Source organism: Nelumbo lutea, chromosome 5 (genome assembly GCF_056320005.1).
Source record: "Nelumbo lutea isolate HS-2025 chromosome 5, American lotus-T2T, whole genome shotgun sequence".
Taxonomy (NCBI): Eukaryota; Viridiplantae; Streptophyta; class Magnoliopsida; order Proteales; family Nelumbonaceae; genus Nelumbo; species Nelumbo lutea.
Genome location: NC_142688.1, coordinates 21,981,381 through 22,003,119, shown reverse-complemented (window position 1 = coordinate 22,003,119; position 21,739 = coordinate 21,981,381). Strand labels below are relative to the sequence as shown.

Here is a 21,739-nt window from a genome sequence, read left to right as displayed (position 1 = left end):
CAGGTATAAATGATAATGATGATGAAGTGGAGGATGAGGATGAAATTAGGTATGCGCTCTCTGTCTTTAGAACTCAATTAAAGTCATGTTGGGGAACATTCTGTCACAAACCATCAGCATATTCACCCACAGATTAGGAGCCTTCTTGGAAGGGGCCTCAACTCTAGAGTCTAGATATCTTTCATTATTTTCACATTATTGTCATTCTTTCTGTCTGTTTTCTGGAAAAGGGGTCAAGCTCATCAGTCATCACTAATGACTCAATAAAGTTTAAGCAAAATATATCCAAAAACTCTGTGAAGAATTCAACAAAGTAACAGTATGAAACTACTTACGTGGGTCGACCTGTCACAGTAGCAGAACAAAGAAGAAGAAGCGTGTATGAATATTTGCCTACCCAATCATGGAATTCCACGTCAACCTGACATGTGAAACCCATGTGCATGGAGCTGAAGTATCACTGAGTAGAACTGTATAATCAGTTAATCACAATTCAGCAGACAGTCATACAGGCTTTACCCAAGAGAATTCCGGAGCCCTAAGAAAGTCATAAGAAAGTCATGTCAGCTGAGTCAAAGATAAACCTTATAAGCAATCGAGTAGGGTCAATACACAATCAGAATAGAATCAATGCATAGACCCCGTTGGCTTTTTGATAAGTTATTTAGCAAGGTAAATGTATTTAATTGGATATGTTTTTCTTGGAAAACACAGGTAAATGTATTTATTCATGTTTTTTTATTTTTCAAATAAAAACGAAAATAATCGTTTTATCCATAAAAATCTATTATTAAGTAGACATTTTTGTCACATTTAAGTGTTGGAGTCTTTTCCCCAATGTGGGAAAGTTATTTATTCACGTAGGACTCAGAAAAATAAATTTTCCCTAATCCTCACATTAATTTAAAAAAAAAATGGTATCGTTGATCAATGAGAACCAAAATCCCATTGTCCAACTTCCCCCCTCTCAAAATCCAAAAAAAGAATACCCTTTAGTGTTCATAGCTAATGATATTCAGCTTGTATTCAGATATGTTTGGATACATTAATACATAAATATTTTGAAACCATTAAGGTTATGCTTGATTTGAAGGAAAAGGTACGGAAACCCATACAAAATTTGTAAAGGTTTCCTTACCTTTTCCCTACTTTCCCTACTTTTTCCTTCAAATCAAACAATGTTGTACATGTGTGGGTTGGAAGCATCATTTTATGAGAAAACAATGCCTTTTTTGTTTGAAAGCATTGCTGCCAGGTAGGACATTTCCTAGAGTAACAACAATACCTTCTGTTTGGTACCAATGTTCTTTATCTGTTTTCAGCATGGGTACCCATTATAGGAAGTTAACATCATTGTCACATAATATCCTCATTGGCACCAATGAGTTCTAATCCGAAGAAACATCAAATTCGACGTTACTCCAAATCATGCCTTCTCGATTTCCAAGGCATGGCTTAGAGCACCGTTTTTTATGAAAAACGGTTTCAAACATATTGACGTTTCCTGGAGCACCGATTTTTCCAATGTGGCACTGAAACGTTGCTGCCAGATAGGATATTTCCTAGGGCAACAGCAATACCTTTCTTTTGGTACTAGTGCTCCATATCTATTTTCAACACTAGTACCCATTATAAGAAGAAGTCCACGTCACTGCAACATTATGTATTCGTTAACAGCAACAAGCTCCAAATTGAGAAAATGTCAAATTTAACGTTTTTTCATACTATACCTTCTCGATTTAAAAAACGTGATTTAAAGCACATTTTTTCTTTTTCTTTTTTTTGTAAAAAAACAGATCCAAACATATTACCATTTTCTCAAACACCGATTTTTCCGATGTAACACTGACCGCCTAAACGGTCTCAAACATTTATACATATCAATCTTTTATTCCTTCGTTCAGGCGAAGAGCACAAAATCAATCAGCTCTTACGTCCATTGGAGAAAGAAAGAAATTGATTTGATGAGGATCTGTTGGTTGATGGTTCAGTTAGTGTGTGTTAATCAGTGATCAGTGACACGGTTTGGACCACGCGTCCAGTACAACCAGAAAACAAAGCAAACAGCAATGATGGAATGTCCGGACTCCGTAGCAGATGAGATGGCTCAGCAACTTACAAGTGCAATGGTCCGGTTGTTTTCAGCAGTCAGCACAGGCACATTCTTCATATCTCTGAGATTCTAATTTCCATTGATCTCCATCGTAGGCTTCTCCACAAAGCTCAAGAGCTCCGGAGTCAAAAGAAGCCCCCCTCAATCATTGCTGGTTAGCGTCAGTTTCTAGCGATGAGAGATTCCCATCTTCTTCTTCTTTTTTTCTATAGATTGCAGAATGCTGGTCTGTCGTCAAATAAATCCGTCCTTTTCTAAAATCAGTCTTTAATTTCTTATCTGGAGGGATGATCTGAAACAAAGAAATTTGCTTCCTTTTTCTGTCGATCTCCATTTCTCAGTACGTACCATGGCCCAGCAGACTGCATCATCATCCAGTCGTCCTACGAACAAAAGCACGCACCACCATTTCTAATTTCAGCCTTTGGCCCCCGCCATAAGATGAATCCATCAAACAAAAATACTTAAATCGTCATATATGGTCACTATCCACTCGCATTAATTACCACTGCGGCATCATCCTCGAAATGACCACGTGCAAGCCCATATCCAGTATTATTGAATTGGATTCTTCCATTGTGAACAAGTGGAATGATTACGAATAAAGATTTTTTGGTGGAACTACTGTAACCAATACTGTACAACTATACATACATAGTAATAGATCTTACAAAATAGAGAATATGCAGACAAAGAAAACCAGACGGATAAAACAGACAAAGCAAAACAAAAAATAAAGCCCAAAACATTACTATATAATCCCAGATTCGTCAACGTTCAGCACATTTACCAGCCATATTAATTAATTGGAAGAACCCCACCATTTGAGCCACATAGAGAGAGAGATTTTTGTGTTCCATCAATTTCTGAATGTCTTGAAAGAAAAGTCTCCAAATATTATCCACCATTTTGGATGCCAGCAGTTCAACAATGGCTACCAATTTATTATACATATTCCAATTTAACGTGAAGTCTTCCAGGCTCCAGACTAGAGACTAGCCTGTCGATACCGCATAAACCGCCCCACGTGAAACATGAAACTCTACTCTGTTCAGCTGATCTAATAAATGCATTATCTTTTGTCTTCTAAGATTCATTTCCCAGCAGACTTGGCTTGTAAGATTACATTCAAACATGGCGAGTTAGTCAAGAATCAATTTAAAGGTGTAAATCGGGTCGGGCTGTCCCCTGGCACGATTTTGGATTGGCTTGGCACTATATGGCATGACGGCCAACGGGTTGTGCCAGGTCCAATATGGAGGTCCATGCCGTGCTCAGTCAGGGGTTCGAGGTTCATGGGCCGGTATAGCACGACATGAAGGATGGCCCGCCAGGCCCGTAATGGGCCGCGCTTGGCCCATCCGGGAATATAGCTGTTAGGCCCCCCTCCCAAAGGGGCCCAACGGCTAGTTTCATCTTTAGGGGGGTGGTTACAGAAATACCCCTCCCCCCAACAGCTATAAATAGCATATTAGGGGGGTATTTCTATATTTTGCTTATGGAGGGTTGAAAAAATGACATAAATGCCACTCCAACAGTTATATAACTAGTTTAAGGGGGCATTTTGGGTAAAGTTATAAGTAACTTTACAATGACCAAAATACCCCTTCTAACAACTAAATAACATCGTTTTTTAGGTATTTTGGACAATTGAATTATGTTCACTTCCTATAAATAGTTGTATCCTCCACTATTCTCATCATACCAATTCAACAATTCTCTTAACTCTCTCTCTCTCTCTCTCTCTCTCTCTCTCATACTCATACATTCTCAATTATTTGCAATATGAGAAATTCTGATTAGCGATTGTTTCGTTCTACATTTTCTAATTCTCAAGTCTCAACTTTATCGAAGTTTTGACTTTCAACAAGAAGAATGCTTGCTCAACCAGCTCAAGTATCTCAATTTGGGAGGCTTGGACGTTGAAAGGCTTTAATCGTTGAAATCAAGTTGGGATTTTAAACCAACAATTCGGGTAAGTCGAATTAGATTAATTTTTATCTTTTTAGAATTAAAAAAAAATGGTCGGCCTTCTCAAAACCGATTCCCCAACATGTTCACCTTGGATGGCATTCAATCGCATCACGATAGTATTAGTGTTAACACTGATGCCGATGCATTTGATGTTGATGGAAGTGGAACTTTCACCCCTAGTAGTTGTGATATTAGGGAAAAAATGAGGGCTTCAAGTTGAGTAGCCCAGTTTGGAAAGTTTTCAAAGTAGAGAATATTGAGGGGAAGGGGGAAATGGCCATTTGCCAAAAATGTAGGAAAGACTTTAATTATTGTAGCAAGGGTGGTATGGGTCATTTGAGCAGACATCTGCTCACACATGAGCAAGAAGAAGATGAAGGGAGAGAAAATGAGACAAGAACTTCCTAAGTATATTGTACATGTAGAACAACCATTTATGTTAGCTGAAGATCCAAAGCTAGAAAAATGGTTGCATAGTTCTGTAAACCCACAATATAAAAAAGTTTCTAGAAATAGTATAAGAACTAAGGCTTTAAAAATTTTTTATTTATATAAACAAAATTTAATTTCTTTGTCAGCAAATCTTAATTCTAAAGTTGCAATTACTTCGGATGTTTGGACATCCAAATTTAATATTAGTTATATTTGTGTTACTGATCATTTCATTGATGAAAATTGGCTTTTGAACAAAAGAATTCTAAGTTTTACTAGGCTTGAATGGCCACATAGTGACCCAGCTATTGCTGCAAGTATTTTAAATACTTTGCATGCTTATGGAATAGAAAACAAATAGTTTTGATAATGCTAGCAATAATGATTCTGCAATAAATATTTTAAAATCTCAATTAAAACCATGCTTAAATGGTAAATTGTTTCATATTAGATTTTTGTATTCAAGATTCTTTGAATATTATTTCAAATCATATTTCAAAAATTAGAAATTATATATATATTCAGGAGCAAGAAAACAAGATTTTAAATATTTATGCCAAAATTGTGGTTTAAAATATAAACACTTTATATTAGATGTAAAGCATAGGTGGAATTCTACCTATGCTATGTTAGAAAGTTGTATATCTCATAAACAAATATTTTCAGATTTTTATAATTTAAAAATGCCTAATGATATGATATTTGAGAAAGATTGGGAAATGGCAATCTGTATAAGAGATTTTTTAAAACATTTTTATGATGCAACAAATGAATTATTTGGAATTCATTATCCAACTAGTTATAATTTATCGTATCAATTAATGGTAATTAGTGATTTTTTTCCAAATATAGAAATAATCTACAATTTCAATGTATTTACTGAAATATGAAAAATAAATTTAAAAAATATTGGGAGAACAATTTTCCCCTTTATTGTTTAGCTACAATATTAGACCCTAGGATTAGGAAAGATGATTTAGATATTTTACTTGAAATATATTATGAAAATATGAATATTGATATAGGAAATAAAAAAGAAGAAATTAATAATTTATTATTTTAAATGTATAGTTTGTATTCCTACAACTTGTTCATCTTCTTCTTTTTCTCCTTCTGACTTTGAGCCCAATAGTAGAAGAGAAAAGCTTTTTTATTTAATATGTAGAAGGCAGAAATCTGCTAATTCTACAACAAGTTCATTTACTGAACTTTATTTTTATTTGCAAGCAAATTTTTAGGTGAAGTATCAAATAATTTTGATATTTTAGCCCGGTGGAGTAAACACTCGAAAAATTATCTAGTTCTCGCCGCTATGGCACGTGATCTACTAACCCCTCCGGTGTCTACAATTCCATCGGAGTCTTATTTTAGTGCAGATACCAGGGTGTTGGATGACAAAAGAAGCTGCATGCATGGTGAGAGCATAGAGATGTGCATCTACTTCAAGGATTGGCTAGACGCAGAAGATTGATTACAAGACAAGGGAGGGCAAGATACAACATTGGACATTTCACCCAAAGCAGATGATGAAAGTCATGAATGATGGTTCGTGAATTTAACTACTTGTAGAATTTTTCATTTTTTTCAAATTATTGTAAAAGTTTTGAATTTTATTTAATTTATTTGATGTCTTTTTTTTATTTTTTAATAATGTAACTTTGTATTTTCAATTTGTAACCATATTGTATTTTTTTTATTTTATTAATTTATTCCATTTTTATATTTCATTCATCGAAGAAGTATGCAATGATCCAATCATTGTATTTGTAATTCACTAATTTGTACCATTCAAATTTAAATGAAATAAAATTCCTATTTTTCTTCCAATTTGTTATTCCATCATTCTTATTTCAATTTGGTTAAGTTTTTTTTTTCATTTATGTATTAAATAACTTATATTTTCATTTCTTAATTTTTTAAATAGTTCCTAATTCCCAAAGTTCATAAGAAAGTTAAATATTTTAGTGTTACAACTTTACTTAGAAAAGAAATCAAAATTTTCAAAAAAAATAATAATAGTGCAGCCCGATTCAGCCTAGGCCCAAGGCCCACGCTATGGCCCAACCCAGGCCCACGTGCCGGCACGCACGGCATGGGCCCGCTTGGGCCTAGGCCATGGGTCGTGCCGGGTCAACCCCCAAAATTTCCACCGAAGAGGACGACACGGCCCCCCCACGGACCGTGTTGTGCCGACCCGGCCCGGCCCACTTTACACCTCTAAGAATCATCCTAACTGCCAACTACAAAACTAAAATGTTTTTAGAGGGCAATGCTGAATTTGGATCACACATCCAGCTGAGCCAAGACCCAGTGCTATAGGGTATTGGAAATAACTATTAACAAACCAACACTCAATCGCTAACCGTACTCCCTTGAGGCAAGTTAACAGCCTTGTTACAGGCCTCCTCCATCTCGACTAGGCTGGGGTGGGGCGGGGGAATTAGGCCATGTTTGGGAGTGCTTAAAAATAAGTACTTATTTGGATTATTAAGCATTTATTGGTATTTGAGAAATAAATCCGAAATAAGTGCTTATTTTAAAAATAAAAACTTATTTTTAAGTTCAAATTTCCAGTATTTTTATGTGCTTATATAATAAGCACTTATTCAATTTTTTCTTTCAAATTTATCCCTAGTTGAATTTTAAAAAATCACTTATAAAATTATCCCTAGTTGAATTTTATAAAAGTACTTTTATGAAACACTTTTATATAAAAATACTTTTATGAAATCACTTTTACAAAAGCACTTTTATAAAAAAAATTTACAAATACACTTATAAAAGTACTTTTACAAAAACACTTTTAAGAAAATACCCTTACAAAAGCATTTTTATAAAAGTACTTCTACAAAATCACTTCTATGAAAGCACAAAGTACTTTTATAAAAGTGCTTTCATAAAATTACTTTCATAAAAGTACTTTCATAAAAGTGCTTTTATAAAAATTCTTTCATAAAAGTGCTTTCATAGAAGTACTTTCATAAAATTACTTTTATAAAAAGTACTTTCATAAAAGTGATTTTATAAAAATGCTTTTCAGAAAGTACTTTTATGAAGTGTTTTTATAAAAATAATTTATTAAAAGTGCTTTCAAAAAGTATATTTTGAAAATTTGAAAGAAAATGGACAAAATAGTCAGAAATGCTTATTTAAATGCTAATTAGGGAAAATGACCATCAAACGCCTAATATGAAATAAGTGCTTATTTTAAAAAATAAGCACTTGAAAAAATTGGATGCCAAATGCTAATAAGTGCTTATTCAAATAAGCACTTGTTTTTAAGCACTCCAAAACATGGCCTTAATAGTTCTTTTTTGTTTCTTTTTTTAAGCTTAGGGAATTAAGAAGGGGATAATTTAACAGTAAACTCATGATAGCACTTAGCAAATACAAGAGATCGACTTTGGTTAGTACAAGCCTATGCTCACACCGTTCAAATAACCTCGTGCAACCTTGCATTGGAAATATCTCCCCATAAAATAAAACACATGAGTATAGAGAAGTTCCCAATGCAAGGCTGTAAAGGCTATTCGAACAGGTGTTGCACTGAATGAAGCCAAACTCCCCAAGAAATCGGCTTTGGTCAGTGCAAGCCCATGCTCATACCGTTCAAATAAATATGGATTCTAAATAATTATGACTCTTCCCTCTCCGTATCCAAGTATGGATTCTAAATAATTTACTATTTGATTTTATTGCCAATCACAAGGCTAACCATTAATATATGGACTAGGGGAATCTCCACTTAGAAAATCTTGCCCCTGGGATGGATCAAATTAGTAGCCATGTTTGGAACCAATGCCGTTTTTTGAAAAAACGATGCTGCATTGATATACTGATTTTTCAGAAAATGGCTTTTTTTTTTGAGAAAAAAGTTAACCAGATTTGCAACAGATTTACATTTAAATTTTCCAAGGAGTCTCTTGCCTCAGTCAAATAATGACTCAACCTCGAAGGACCCCCCCTCCCCCATCCCCCCTCCTTGTCTTTTCAGCCATTTGATAGTATTAGCAGAATCTCCAATGGATAATTTCTGAATGCCCAAACTTTTTATTATTCTGGTTGCAGTGAGCGCTGCCATCACTTCAGCCTTTGTTGAGTCTGTGTTACCTATTGGGCCACTGAAAGCCCAACAGATAATCCCCTGTTTATCCCTCAAAATACCACCTATCCCAGCTTTCCCAGATTGCCTGCTGGCACTTCCATCGAAGTTTAGAATCATCCCTTCTTCAATATGCGGTATCTGTAATCTTTGGGTTGGTTGAGGGTAAGTTGGGAGAAGCAAGATCATATAGATATTTCTGTTAAGATCATTGAGAGAGAGGCCTTGAAACCTCTCAGAATTAACAGCCCAAAAATTACAACAAAAGAATATATCTGAAATTAATTCTTCTAGAGATCTGATTTTGTTTCAAATATGCGCCTGTTTCTTTCCTCCCAAATTCCCCACAATACTGCATGTACCACAGTTTGCCAATACACTTTACCTCTTCTGCTCAAGCCTGACCCATGCCCCTGATTGCGGAACTCCTGAATATGCTTTGGAGAAACCCGACTATATCCAGTCAGGTTTAAGAAATGCCACCAAATATTTTGAGAAAAAGTGCAATGAATGAGTAGACGATCTGTAGATTCCCCTTCTCTTAGGCAGAGCACACATGCATGAGGAGGAATATATGACCTTCCCAGGCTTTTTTTTTTCTGAAGAAGATCACACCTGTTTATTCTCTGTAGACATGCTTCCCAGACAAAGAAGCAAACTCTTGGAGGAATATGACTACTCCAAACCCTCTTGAAAGGGAAAGAGGAATTTTGATCACCTGGAATTGGAACCTTAAACATAGATTTGGAAGAGAAATCACCATTTTGGTTGAGGGTCCAAATTCGGGTGTCATTGGAATGAGGGGAGGTGTAGACTTCTTTTAAGGTGAGGAAGAGAGGTCTGAGATCTCAGTGTCCCTTAGAGGTCTTCTCAGGTTCAGGGTCAAGTTATTATCGACAGGTAAAACTGGGATATAAGAGGAAACAATTGAATCTTGACCAGTGGAGAGATTGAAGATTCTAGGGAATCTTGGTCTGTTGAAAATGGCTTTTTTTTAGATCATGCTAGTTGCTGCCACATGGGCATTTTTAATGTTACATCAGCATAATGTTACCAGCAACAGTAAAAAAGCAAGAAAACACCAAAAGAATGTTTTCTCAAACCATACCTTTCCTGATTTCCAGGTATGGTCTGAGAAAATATTCTAAAAAATGTGTAACCAAACATCAGCCACGGTCTGAAAAAACGAAATTCAGATGTGATGCTGACGTGCACCATTTTTCAAGAAAACTCCATTGGTTCCAAACACTGGCTAAATCCCACAAGCACTCTATTGCATCTCTTGAACCAGTAATAGAGAAGGGAGCAGAAAATGAGGACTAAAGCAATCATATCTCAATTAGAAACTTAATTCTCCATTTCACAGCAAAAACTAATTAGCTGCCACTGATCTGGTTATTGAGCATAAATAATTTGCAGTATTGAGCAAAAATGGAAGCAGCCCACTAAGGGGCATTGAAATACAACCAATAGAAATTGCTTGCTTTGCAGGAATTTCAATAGAAAAATCACATCTCAAAATTCCACGTACTCTCAGCAGTTACTTTTGGCATTTTTACTTCCTCTGCCAGATTTAGAGATGCTGAAATCTGAGAAAAACAAAAGATTCAAAGGTTAAAATCTTACCGAGAAGGAAATATATACAAATCCCTGAAAATAATAAAAAACTTGAACCCCTGTTAGAGAAATGACATATATTTGACCTGCCTGAGTGGAGTCGGTTAATTGGTTGATGTGTGACAAGATGTTCATCAAGTCCAATACTACTTTGATACTTGATAGACACATTTGTTTCCAACAAAGACAATTTGCATGAAGTAAAAGTGGCTACTGAATCGCTAATTATACAAAATCGAAGCAGATAAGAAAGTACACCCTTGTGCACTACATAAATCAATTTCTTAGATTTAAAATCACATAATATGCTGAAATAATATCCTGACAACCTAAAGCAATTACTATAAATCTAATATGCTGAAAATTTATCAAAAAATAAATAAATCTAATATGCTGAAATCCTACAAGGCCCCATTATATAACAACGTTATCTCCCAGTAGTCCACAATTTACAGACAATGGTGTTATTCTCCCTGGAGTTTTTCACTTATTTGGGGATCATGTTAGCATTCCCTGTTGATAATAGGACCTTATGAGAAATTGGATGCTTGTGATGCTTGTTCCTTCTGGATTAAAGACGCTAACTATTGTGTAAATGTTCCTTTGTGTCCATCATTCCTCGGGCTATTTGGGAAGCAAGGAACAGGATGGAATTTGAGGATAGTAAATTCATCCTTGGGCTACCAAGATAATTATAATTTGAGTTGCATACTGTGCTTCTCGATCTAGTATCTATAAAGGTAGGGTTATGTCTCAACATCTAAGCTCATTACTCTTGGCAGATCAAAGATAAAACAATGTTTTGTCCTGTATGAAGGTGGATAGTAACTAAACTGGAATGGAGAACATGACATATACATGGTCTTCAGGATTCTCTTTCCATTAGTGTGGCAAAGTTAGAGGTCAAGTGCAACCTAAAAGACATTTTAATCACCAAAGTTTCTTTGTATTCTTATGGCCAGTTAGCTTTATTCCTTGACAGGTGCAGCTTCCTTTATTACGTGACTCTTTTTTCTTGAAGAATAAAGGGAAAATTCATTAAAAAGAAAAAGAAATACAATAGAAAGGTGATAAGGAATCACCCGAAATGGACACACAGCCAAAGGACTCCAACTGAGACAACAAAAAACCATAATAAGACCTAAAAACACTCAGATGAAAGACCTTACGGCTCACAAATCAGCCGGAGAACAACACAAGAACCCAGAAAATAAAAAGAAACCCCTTGAACTGAGATGACCACCAGCTATACACCTAATCCAACAAATCTCAGCTTGCGTAACAGACAGGATTCATTCTTCATCCATGATTGCATCTTCCTGCCCTGAGTCATCTTCATTCCAATCATTACCTCCTTCTGACCGAACTTTTCTTTTCAACTTCTCATCCCTTTTCCTCCTCTCAAACTCCTCAAAAGCCCTTCTAGCAAACTCCTCACCACCCCCAAAAAAATAAACCCAGACTCTTACCAATTGCGACCTCTCTTTCCACTAATTTCTGGAGAGGCACACAGCCAGCATCATCATCCTTATCTTTGCCAGTTTGTGACAACAAATTCTCATTAAGGATATTTGCTTCTACGACCCAAATTACCATCCTTATTGTTACCATCTCCCTAGGGTTAGACTTATGGTCAAATATTCAACCATTCCTCTCCTGCCATAGGGCCCACTGCTAGAGGCACAACCGCCCAGCAAGCTCTCCTTTTCTTAGAAAAGCCTTGAACTTGTCAACCTGCCAAAAGATTCTGAACTAAAGCTGGCAACACCAGAATACAGGAATTGCCATGCAAAAGTGGTGCCAAATTCTGGAAGAATAGTCACAAAAGAGGAATGGGTGATTCAGAGATTGTCTCCCTGTTACATAGAGGGCAAAGGTAGTTAGGTAAACTTACTCCCCCTCTAGGAAGCATTTCCTTGGTCAGACACTTCTGCCATGCTACTACCCACACAAAAAAATTGACTTTTGATGCTCCCCAGATGGCTTTACTGGGGAAATATTGGTCTGAATAACCAACCAAACCATGACAAAACAATCAGGTCTGCTACCTGTTGCATCACCCAATCATCTTTTCTATAAGTGATAATAGAAATGCCAAAGGTTAGGCCTATATCCAGTCCACCCCTCCTAATACCCAAGATATTCTTTAATAATTGATATACTACAAAAGATGTTGATATTCTTACATGATCAGAACAATTCAATCAAAGCAACCAGGCATCAATTTCACTGTTCAATTCTTTGAAAGCTGAAACATCAATTCAATCAAAGCAACTTCCTTGCAACTTGAAAGACCGACCAATATGAATCTGACTATGAATTAAATAATTTGAATTCATGAGATCTCTACTTTGACTAATGATTAGGGGAGCACCTCCTTTATAAAAAAAAAAAAAAAAAAAAAAAAAAAAAGGCATGCCCAAAGCATTCCATCAATCAAATGGATATCATAGAAGGTTTAAGAAGAAATTTTATAGAAATATACTGTTCATTAAAAGAAGAGTATACAAGATGCATACTAGTAGTATGGCCTAACCAAATAAAAAAGGAACAAAAGAAAAGGAATCGCCTTCAAAAAAAGTGGTTACAATAAAGTTAGGCACATCCTGCCAACGCCAGCCCAATACATTACACATGTACAAACATCACCTACTTAAAAAATTCAAAACTGCAACCTAAATTGGAAGATCATGAAACCCACAATGCACCACCCTGTTACAATGTTTATCAACAACCAGCCAAACACAATAACCAGAGAGCAGAAGTCATATCCCCAAACACCACTTAAAACATAAAATGGACTTCCACTCCATCAAGCTACCTTCGGCTTCCCCTCCTTGTGCAAATTGTGTAATTAGGCAAGGGCCAGTGCTTTATGGACCTTTACTCCATAAAGGGGTGTCTGCATGTACTGAGCAATTAATTTAAGTTCCTTTTCTGAAGGTTCAAAAGAATGAACATTCCTTGATTGCAAAGAAATCAAATTATTAGAAAGGGAAAGATGGTGAAAGCCTTCTTCATTTGGTAACAGATGAACCTCACATCCCTGACCCATGTAGGTCAATTTTCTCTTAAAAGAAAGAGTGGGGCATTGAAAAACAGATGATTCAACCCCATTTTGTGATTAAAATTTAAAATTAAGATTCATGATTGGAATCTTCACTCTTTTTAGCAGTATACTACCCCTATTGTTTTAGACATTTAGAACTGTGCTTCCTATGGTTCAATTTGATTATTCAAAACATAGATTCTAACATTCTAATTTTTAAAACAAATGAATCTCGATAAGGCTACTAGGCCATTTTCCAAGTCTGGCACCCAACATTACATATTTACATGGACAAGCCAAGTCATATACACATTACATGCTTTTGGAGGCTAGTCTTGGTGGCTATTTTGTCTTTGATATCATCTTTCTTCCTTTGAGCTGCAATGAAGGATGATTTCCTTCATCTTTGATACCTCTCTATCCATAATATGCATTTGATCTTGGCATTGATCCAAGAAGAAAAAAGAGAAAAGATAGAAATAAAGGAATGACACATCAATATAGGGACAGGGCTTGAACTAGATTATTGTTAGGTGTCATACAACAAGATAAAAGAATGATTAGAGTTGCAACGGGATATCTTCTGAATTCCAACAATTGTGCAAATAAAGACCACTGTCGTAAAAGGAGTGGCTCATGATGTTTAGGTAGGTTCACGAGCAAGGTTCATTTGGTGGGATGTGCCTCACATGATTTGTTGCTACATTTTGATGAATTAACCTTTAACTGAAGGGGTCCCATCTAGATGATATACCATTGACTTAGAAAATACTCTGCATGTGGCACAAGTGCACAAGCATTGAACATTTGATGAGTCCCACCTAAAATATATTACTTAGATAAAAAATTATTTTAAACTCTGATCCCAACCACAGGAGAGAATGTACACAGGTATGCAAAAAGTTAAGGAGGAGCAGAGAGCTTACTGCCCCACCCTTGTCAAAAGGTTAAGGAACGAAAAGGTCCTTCTGCCATTCCTAGGTACAAAAGTCCATTACTAGAGGCCCAGGGATTGTGTGAAATAAAACTCTAGGAGAGACCTAGACCTTATATTTGCTATTATTTAGTTTAGGGTCATTCTCAAATCCCTAAATCACTCCCAGAGCAGCTTGTTATACCCTGTGAATCAACATCACATCATTCCTAAATCCTACAATCCAGTAGCAAAACATCACTCCTCTGTCAAAGCCCCATTAAGGTTTACTCCTTCCTATTTGTGTACTATTATTCTCCTTTGACAATAGGCTCTTAATAAACCACCAGTGTCTCCCCAGTCCCCACCATGTCTTCTAAATATTCCTTCAGATCCTGATAGCCACAGACTCCTGAGGTATATTACTCCAAAATTCAGCTTGAGATCTCCTTGAGATGGAAGAGGCATTATAAAATAGTTTTCTATCCGCTGGTGGATTACAAGATAGGAGAAATAGGATGTGCTTCGTTCTGGACATATTATATGGGGTAGCGAGAAAGGCCTCAAGAATAGTTTCAGAGTTGTAAGGTTCTAAGGGTTGTCAAGAGACAAACATATCCATTCAATGTCATGTCAAACAACAAAAGACTAAGCAGCATATAAGGACACTAGTTACTTTAAGAATTTGTGATGGCATGTGGTTGCATAGTGGCATATAAAATAGTAACAGGGCATAAGACAAAGAATAACAGTCAAGCAGTTTTTAGTGTCTTCTTCCAATCAGTAATATGCTGCTAGGAAATTGCCAATCATATCAAATAGTCAAAGTTGCACTCTTCACCGCACCATAATGACAACTCTACCCTTTATACCTACTAATAACTTTTTTCTGGGCAAAATTTAACTGAAGCTAATAAAAATAAATAAATAAATATATATAATGATATATAAGTAGATGTTTCTCTTATGATTAAAGTTCCAAATATCTTCCAAACGAATAGTTGGAATTAGGTTTTGTGAGTTCAGTTGAGAATATAGTCCAAAATTTTCAGAGAATGAACTACAATTATTCTTCCTCATTTACAGTTTTAAATACATCACAATTTACCTTTTCTAGAAGAAAAAAGAATAAACTACTATTATCTCCCCATTGTTGCTTTCTCTTGCAGCTCCTGAGTTGTGACAGCCCTGGATTCCCTAAGAAATATCCATTATTCATCTTTGATGTAATATCTTAAACTTGTACCCGAAAGCAATACTCTGTTGCTAGTAATTGACTACTTCACACAGAGTTTTCTTAGTAGTCGACTACTATCAGTATACTGGTCCTAGTAATCGCTTACTTGATGAAGAGATTTCCCATAGTCGACTACTAGGGCATTGTTGTAATTTTTCTCTTTTATTTTTCAATTGCCCTAGTATATAATAGAATGGCTGGCACCACCAGCTACTTTTTGCCTCTCTCATATCTTTTCTCTCTTCTCTTCTTCTCTTCTTCTCTTCTTCTCTTCTTCTCTTCTTCTCTTCTCTTCTTCTTCTTCTTGGAAAACAATCTTCACAGATGAGAGCAGAACTTCTTGATCTATTACAATTTACAAGGCCTCAAGCAAGTTCATATTTCTATTCAGATCAATCTTGTAATAGACAGAGACTACCATATCCTAATAGAATGGATTTTAGCAGTAGTTGATGGATCATGGATGCTTAGAATTCTCTGCTGAGGGGAAGCAAACACCTTGAGATGGGTACCTTGAACAGTAAATGATCCATCAGATGCACTTACAAGGGAAGCCAAGAGAGCATGGGATGGCGAATTGTCAGCAATTGTGACATCTTCTTCAATAAAAACACTTCCGGTTATGTTAAGGATCATGATCAAAAAATGGTTCAGCTTGACAGCTCCTCAGGAAAGTGGAGAGCCTTTTTCCTTTTTCTTTTTCTCTTTTTTTTTTTTTTTTGATCAGTACAGGAAAGTGGAGAGCCTTAGTAAAAGTAGTTTACTCATTGGTGAATTACAAGATAGAATGGAGTTGGCAGGGTGACTGTTGAACATCGACTCAAAGCACAAAACTCTAGGCAGCATATGAGGAGATTAAGTTGCTCAAAGAATTATTTAATGTCAAATTGCATGCATTTGAGAGGACAAAAACATAGTCCAGAAACTCCACATCCATTATAGTCACCTTCCCCAGCAAAAAACAAGTGAAGGAAACACTATTTAAACACAAGAAAAAAAAAAAAGAAAAGAAAGAAGAAGAAGATAAGTTATGTTTTGAAGATCCATTTGGACTAGCAATCTCATTATGCTGATATTATCCAACTTGTTTTCATTAGATTTCTATAAATTCATAACTTAAAATCTATAATTGGGTCATGATCAAAATCAATATTTCTATTCGTATAGGGGGTACCCATGCGTGACATCAGTTGTTGCAGACCGCGTAAAAACACAAGCTACAAGGTTTCTTTGAGTATTTAAATTAAGAAAATACATTAATTTTAATGCAAAACAGAAATAATTATTTCCACCTTGTTTTCAATCATGTATGCAGCTAACATTTCCTTCTAGCCACGCAACAAAATACATCAGATGCAATCTTCCAACCAATGCGACAAACAATATTCTTTACCTTGAAGGTCCCATTTAATTTCGAATCCCTCGACCACTCCAGCCCCAAGAGCTTGCTCGACGTCTGGTATGAAGCCCTAAACACGTCTTCCCCATAAACCCTCTGAGACACAGCAAAGTCCCAGGAATTCTTGGTGAGGTCGTAGCAGGGCTCAAATGTCCTCACGCCTCCATGGACATAAGCGTACTTCAACTTGCAGTTCCCAGAACCAAACACGTAATTAGCTGAGACCTTGTTAGCCGAATCAAGAACGAGAGTTCCGTCCAAAACAGTCCGGTTATCGCCGCGCCCATGAATGTAAGTCAGATTCAGTGGTTTGTCTGCAACTCTAATTGTGTTCATGAACTGAAACCTAACATCCTGGGCAAAATGGAAAGGAGAAACAGTAAGATGGTTCTAAAAACCCTAGTATTTCTATAATAGAGATTCCAGTTACTAGAATTTTAGGAATAGGATTACCTGTCTAGGTACGTTGTAGTCAACAATGAAGAAGCCAGGCTTCTCCACGGCGAGAGAGAGACCATTTAAGCTGGGACCATTGACGACGGTGGCATCCGTCATAGAAGCTCGGAGCTTCACATTGCCGGCATTAATGGCTAGAGTTGCAGCGGCACTGCTCTTGTCAGTTTCGTATCTCGCCTTCAGAGAAGTCTTCATCTCGTGAGAGAGAGAGAGAGGGAGAGAGGGTATGAAAAGGTAAACAGGTACTATATAATCCGAGACTGAGTTCGGAAAGGGAACGAGTATCTTCCCTCTCTGTCTCTGGTTCTTCTCTCCCTCACCCGGTTATGCTCTTTCCAATATACGTTGGGTCATGGGTGGACGGAATTTTCAAGGGATTACAACAAAGGTGTGCAACAAATTATCTGTACTCCTAGGACTGATACCCATTGGATTCGAACATCTGAAACATGGGGATTTATTTGGTGATTGTGGATCTACAGATGTACGAATGAGTAAAACGTAGATTGATAGCTTTTATATTCGCATCCACCATCCAGCGACTACAGTTGTCACAGTTGGGTAGGTGAATTCTGCAGCAGCCACCAGCTTTCCTTCTGTTTCTGACCACGAAAAATAATAAATTATCAAACTTTTGTCAACCATGACCTAAATTAATTAGCAGGCGCAAATCGTGGCTTCAATTATACCTGTTCATGGGCCGACGGGCTATCCGGCCCGGCCCAGCCCGCACCCCGGTCGGGCTTGGACATATAATTAGACCCGCGGGTCTGACCCAGCAAGTCTGACTGTGTTTCGGGTTGGACTTGGGATTTGTCAAAAAAGTCCAGCCCAATTCAGCATTATATATTTTCTAAAATATATAATATTTATTAGAATATATATATTAATAATTTAATATATACATTTTTTTCTTTATAATTTCTCTCTCTCTCTCTCTCTTCAGTCGCTTCAGCAATAGCAGCGGCATGAGCTAGACTTTGGGCTTGGGCCTTTGGGTTTTTTACGAGGGCCAAGCTCGGGCCCAAGTTGTAGGCCCGATGTCGGGCCAGGCTCGAACTCAGGCCGTAGAAAAACTTGTTAATGCAGAGTGAAAGCCCGGCCCGAGCCCGACCCATGAACAGGTCTAGCTTCAATATACCTATCTAGCGAAAAAAAAAAGAAAAGAAAAAAAATGGTTCTAATATAAAACCCAACTTGATTAACAAATAAGAATAAATTAAACCCATCTTAATTCTTAATTAAGAATGGAGTAGGCGCCAGCTGAAAAACGCAATTAAGTGCCGTTTGGAAGGGTTGAGCTGTAACATTTTTGAGGCTTAAAAGATGTTGAAGCGGACAGTCAAAAGATGATTGAGTAGCTAATTAGGGTTTTTCCGATTTTTTCACCAAATATAACTTAAGGCGTCTGTGTAGGACTCACCCTATAACAGACAAAACTGCTGCAATTCAGCCGATTCAATTAAACAAGTTCAGCTATCTTGAAACACTCTGAATAAGCTGTTGAAATAAGCTGAAACAAACAGCTCTTTAAATGACTGATTGACCGTTGGCTCAGTTTGAAAAGACTACAAATACAAATATATATGGTGTAAATACATACAAAATATAAAGTTTTACACTATACATATTTGTATTTATACTCCTTCCAAACTAAGCCTTAGGCTGTATTTGGTTTGATGAAAAGAGAAAAAGGAAAGGTAAGAAAACCTTATTTTTTCTAACTTTTCCTTTAAACCAAACATAACCTTAATGTATCCTCTCATGATTTTTTTCACCATACCCGCTGGGGAGGGTTGAGGCATATTAGTTTCTAATAATACGCAGAGCACAAAATGGTTGAGTATGATGCTGGGATATTTTCAAAAGAATAAAAAAACCACATCACCAATTGGGGATTCAGGCGATTAAATATAAAAAACCAACGGCTCCTTTTAAAATGAGTATAAAAACCTTGTATTTTATATTATTTTGCATATATTTATAATATATGTATTTATATTTGTACTCTTTCCAAATTGAACCAAAAAAAAACAAAGGAAACAAAAACAAACTTAGCTTGGAGCTTTTGACAAAGCTTGGCCCGAAGCTTGAGAACAAAAGCGTAAAACCAAACCCAAACCCGGCCCATGAATAATTCTATGCCTAACTATTTTTAGGACTAAACTTGAGCTTTACTAAACAACCCTAACATGATAATATTATATATAATAATACTAATATATATATATATATATATTAATTTATTAAATTGTACAATAAGTAGTACTTTTTTATGTAGATAAACTTTAGGCTCGGACTGAAGATGTAGATCCAATGGCTGAACCAGACCCAGATTTGGGCTGAACATTTTCTGCTAATAAAGAAATAAAGCCCAATGATGACTTGGGGAGAGAAAGAAAGAATTTGTGCAACTTTGTACAAGACAACGTTAAACATGTTTTATCACGGGTCCCATATTATCTATATAGTAGGCCGAAAAAAACCACGATTATTTTTTCCAAAGACATGTTATTCACAAGCATTCCCTATTATTGATTTCCCCCGTTTTATATTTTGCTCCAAAAATGTTGGTTAAGCTTGTTTGCTGGCAATGAAATTTTATTATTTATATCTATATTTATATTTATAATTGATGTAGGTGTATTTGGCTGGCCTGTACGGGGCTGATGCGTGTCGAATCAGAGGGCGCCAGCCCAAGCGTACCATGGGGACACTTGGGGCTCAGGCACAGACCGAACGGACCCAATCAAAGAGCGTTGGATGACTCTGGCAAAGGATCTCGCCAAGCCCTTGTACAGCTCATATCTGGACCATCCAGGTCCAACTACTACCAGGCGACTCCAGCTATAAATACGAAGCACCCCCCACCCCCCACCCCACAAGGTAGGAGGCTAGACTCTTTGGACTAGATTTGGAGCTTGAGTAATCTCTAAGCACTACTTCCCTCTGGAGAACTTAAGTGCTATTTAAGTCCTCGTCTGGTTCCTTCGGCTCTAGACCTTTGACTCACTTTATGCTCGTACTAACTTGATCATCGGTGTCCTCACCTCAGGTACCCACCCGAGGCCTTTGACACCTCTATCCTAGGACCTACTTTGGACCCCTCGCACACCGCACTCGGTACCAACCTTCGGCTCCTATAGTATCTGAAAAGACCTTCTACCTCGGACATAGTCCTCGGCCTCAGCTTCCCCTCCTTTGGACCTTCGAAGCCCTCGGCCATCTCCACCAAAGCTCGGGAGCAAAATTACCTTGTTGTCCTTGGCCAATCTGAGCATCAACAATAATATTATTAAAATTATATCTATATCTATTTATCTATATATTATATAATATTAGTAAAATAGTGAACGAGGATGTAGAATTTTTGTTTGATTCAATTACCCTATTAAATCTATATCTACCTCTAATGTTTTATATTAAATATATTAAAGAAAAATGAGTATGATAAATAGTAATTAATCATATTAATGTTGAAATGAAATATAAATTTAACATTTGTCCAAAATTAAAAATTATTTTTCATGATATCAGGTTAACAATTCAATTTTTTAGTTAAATGTGCCAACCCTTGATATCATAATTAAATAAAAGAATATAAAATATAAAAAAATACAATAATGATGAAGGAAGATTTGGCCCGACCTCACAGTTATGCGACACGTGGCAAAAACAACAGCTCGGCAAAAAAGCAAGCCTAAGGCGTGAACACCAAGGGAAGACACCAGCGGACCGAACTCCCTACTGGGGGCCCGAACTCACCCTTGGCCCAAAACCAAAAAGTAATCCGAACTGGCCTACCACAGTTCGGGATATACCTCGCCGAACTGGCCAACCTTGTAACAGTTCAGGATATACCTCGCCGAACCAGCCAACCTTGTAACAGCTCGGGATATACCTCGCCGAACTGGCCTGCCTTGTAACAGTTCAGGATACACCTCGCCGAACTGACATGCCCTATAGATACCTCCGAACTCAAGACTTCGCCTCGCTCACCACTCCGCATCACCTTCTGGGCACCAAAACCAAACAAGTCGTACCATGCCTGACACTGGGGAAGTCCGTGCCCGAGGGCGCTGCACCTGACTGACTTGGGATCTGACGCTTGGCGGCCGCACTCTAAACGGACACCTGCCATCGCCACTGACACCGCCATCTCCAATTAGAGAGACGGTTAGGCAGTGACGGTTCTGTCCCAGCAGAAAGGACGACAACCGAATTGACAAACGCAAGGGTAATCATACCCGACCTGACAAGGGCCTCAGAGCGAGTGCGCGAAGTGATTATAAGAGCCCCTGCCCCCAACAAACAAGGTATGCAAACTTTGCGCTATCTAGTTTTATCTTGTCTTTGAAGGATTCTAACTTAAGCTTCAGAGCCGTTACACCGAGTTCCCCCCGGAGCTTCCTCATCTCCTCCGTTTCAGGTTCCCTGCTATTCAGTT

The 21,739-nt window shown here is 37.1% G+C and overlaps 1 protein-coding gene across 1 annotated transcript; it reads right to left on the bottom strand.

The window, feature by feature from the left end:
- Positions 1 to 9,934: 9,934 nt before the first annotated feature.
- On the bottom strand, positions 9,935 to 17,894 carry LOC148850932 (outer envelope pore protein 24A, chloroplastic-like). The gene is made up of 3 exons (XM_088944130.1): positions 17,290 to 17,894; positions 16,831 to 17,190; positions 9,935 to 10,210 (listed from the first exon to the last, which is right to left on the bottom strand). Exons 1-3 carry the CDS (start codon positions 17,485 to 17,487, stop codon positions 10,130 to 10,132), a joined length of 639 nt encoding a protein of 212 aa, XP_088800256.1. The 5' UTR covers positions 17,488 to 17,894; the 3' UTR covers positions 9,935 to 10,129.
- Positions 17,895 to 21,739: the final 3,845 nt, after the last annotated feature.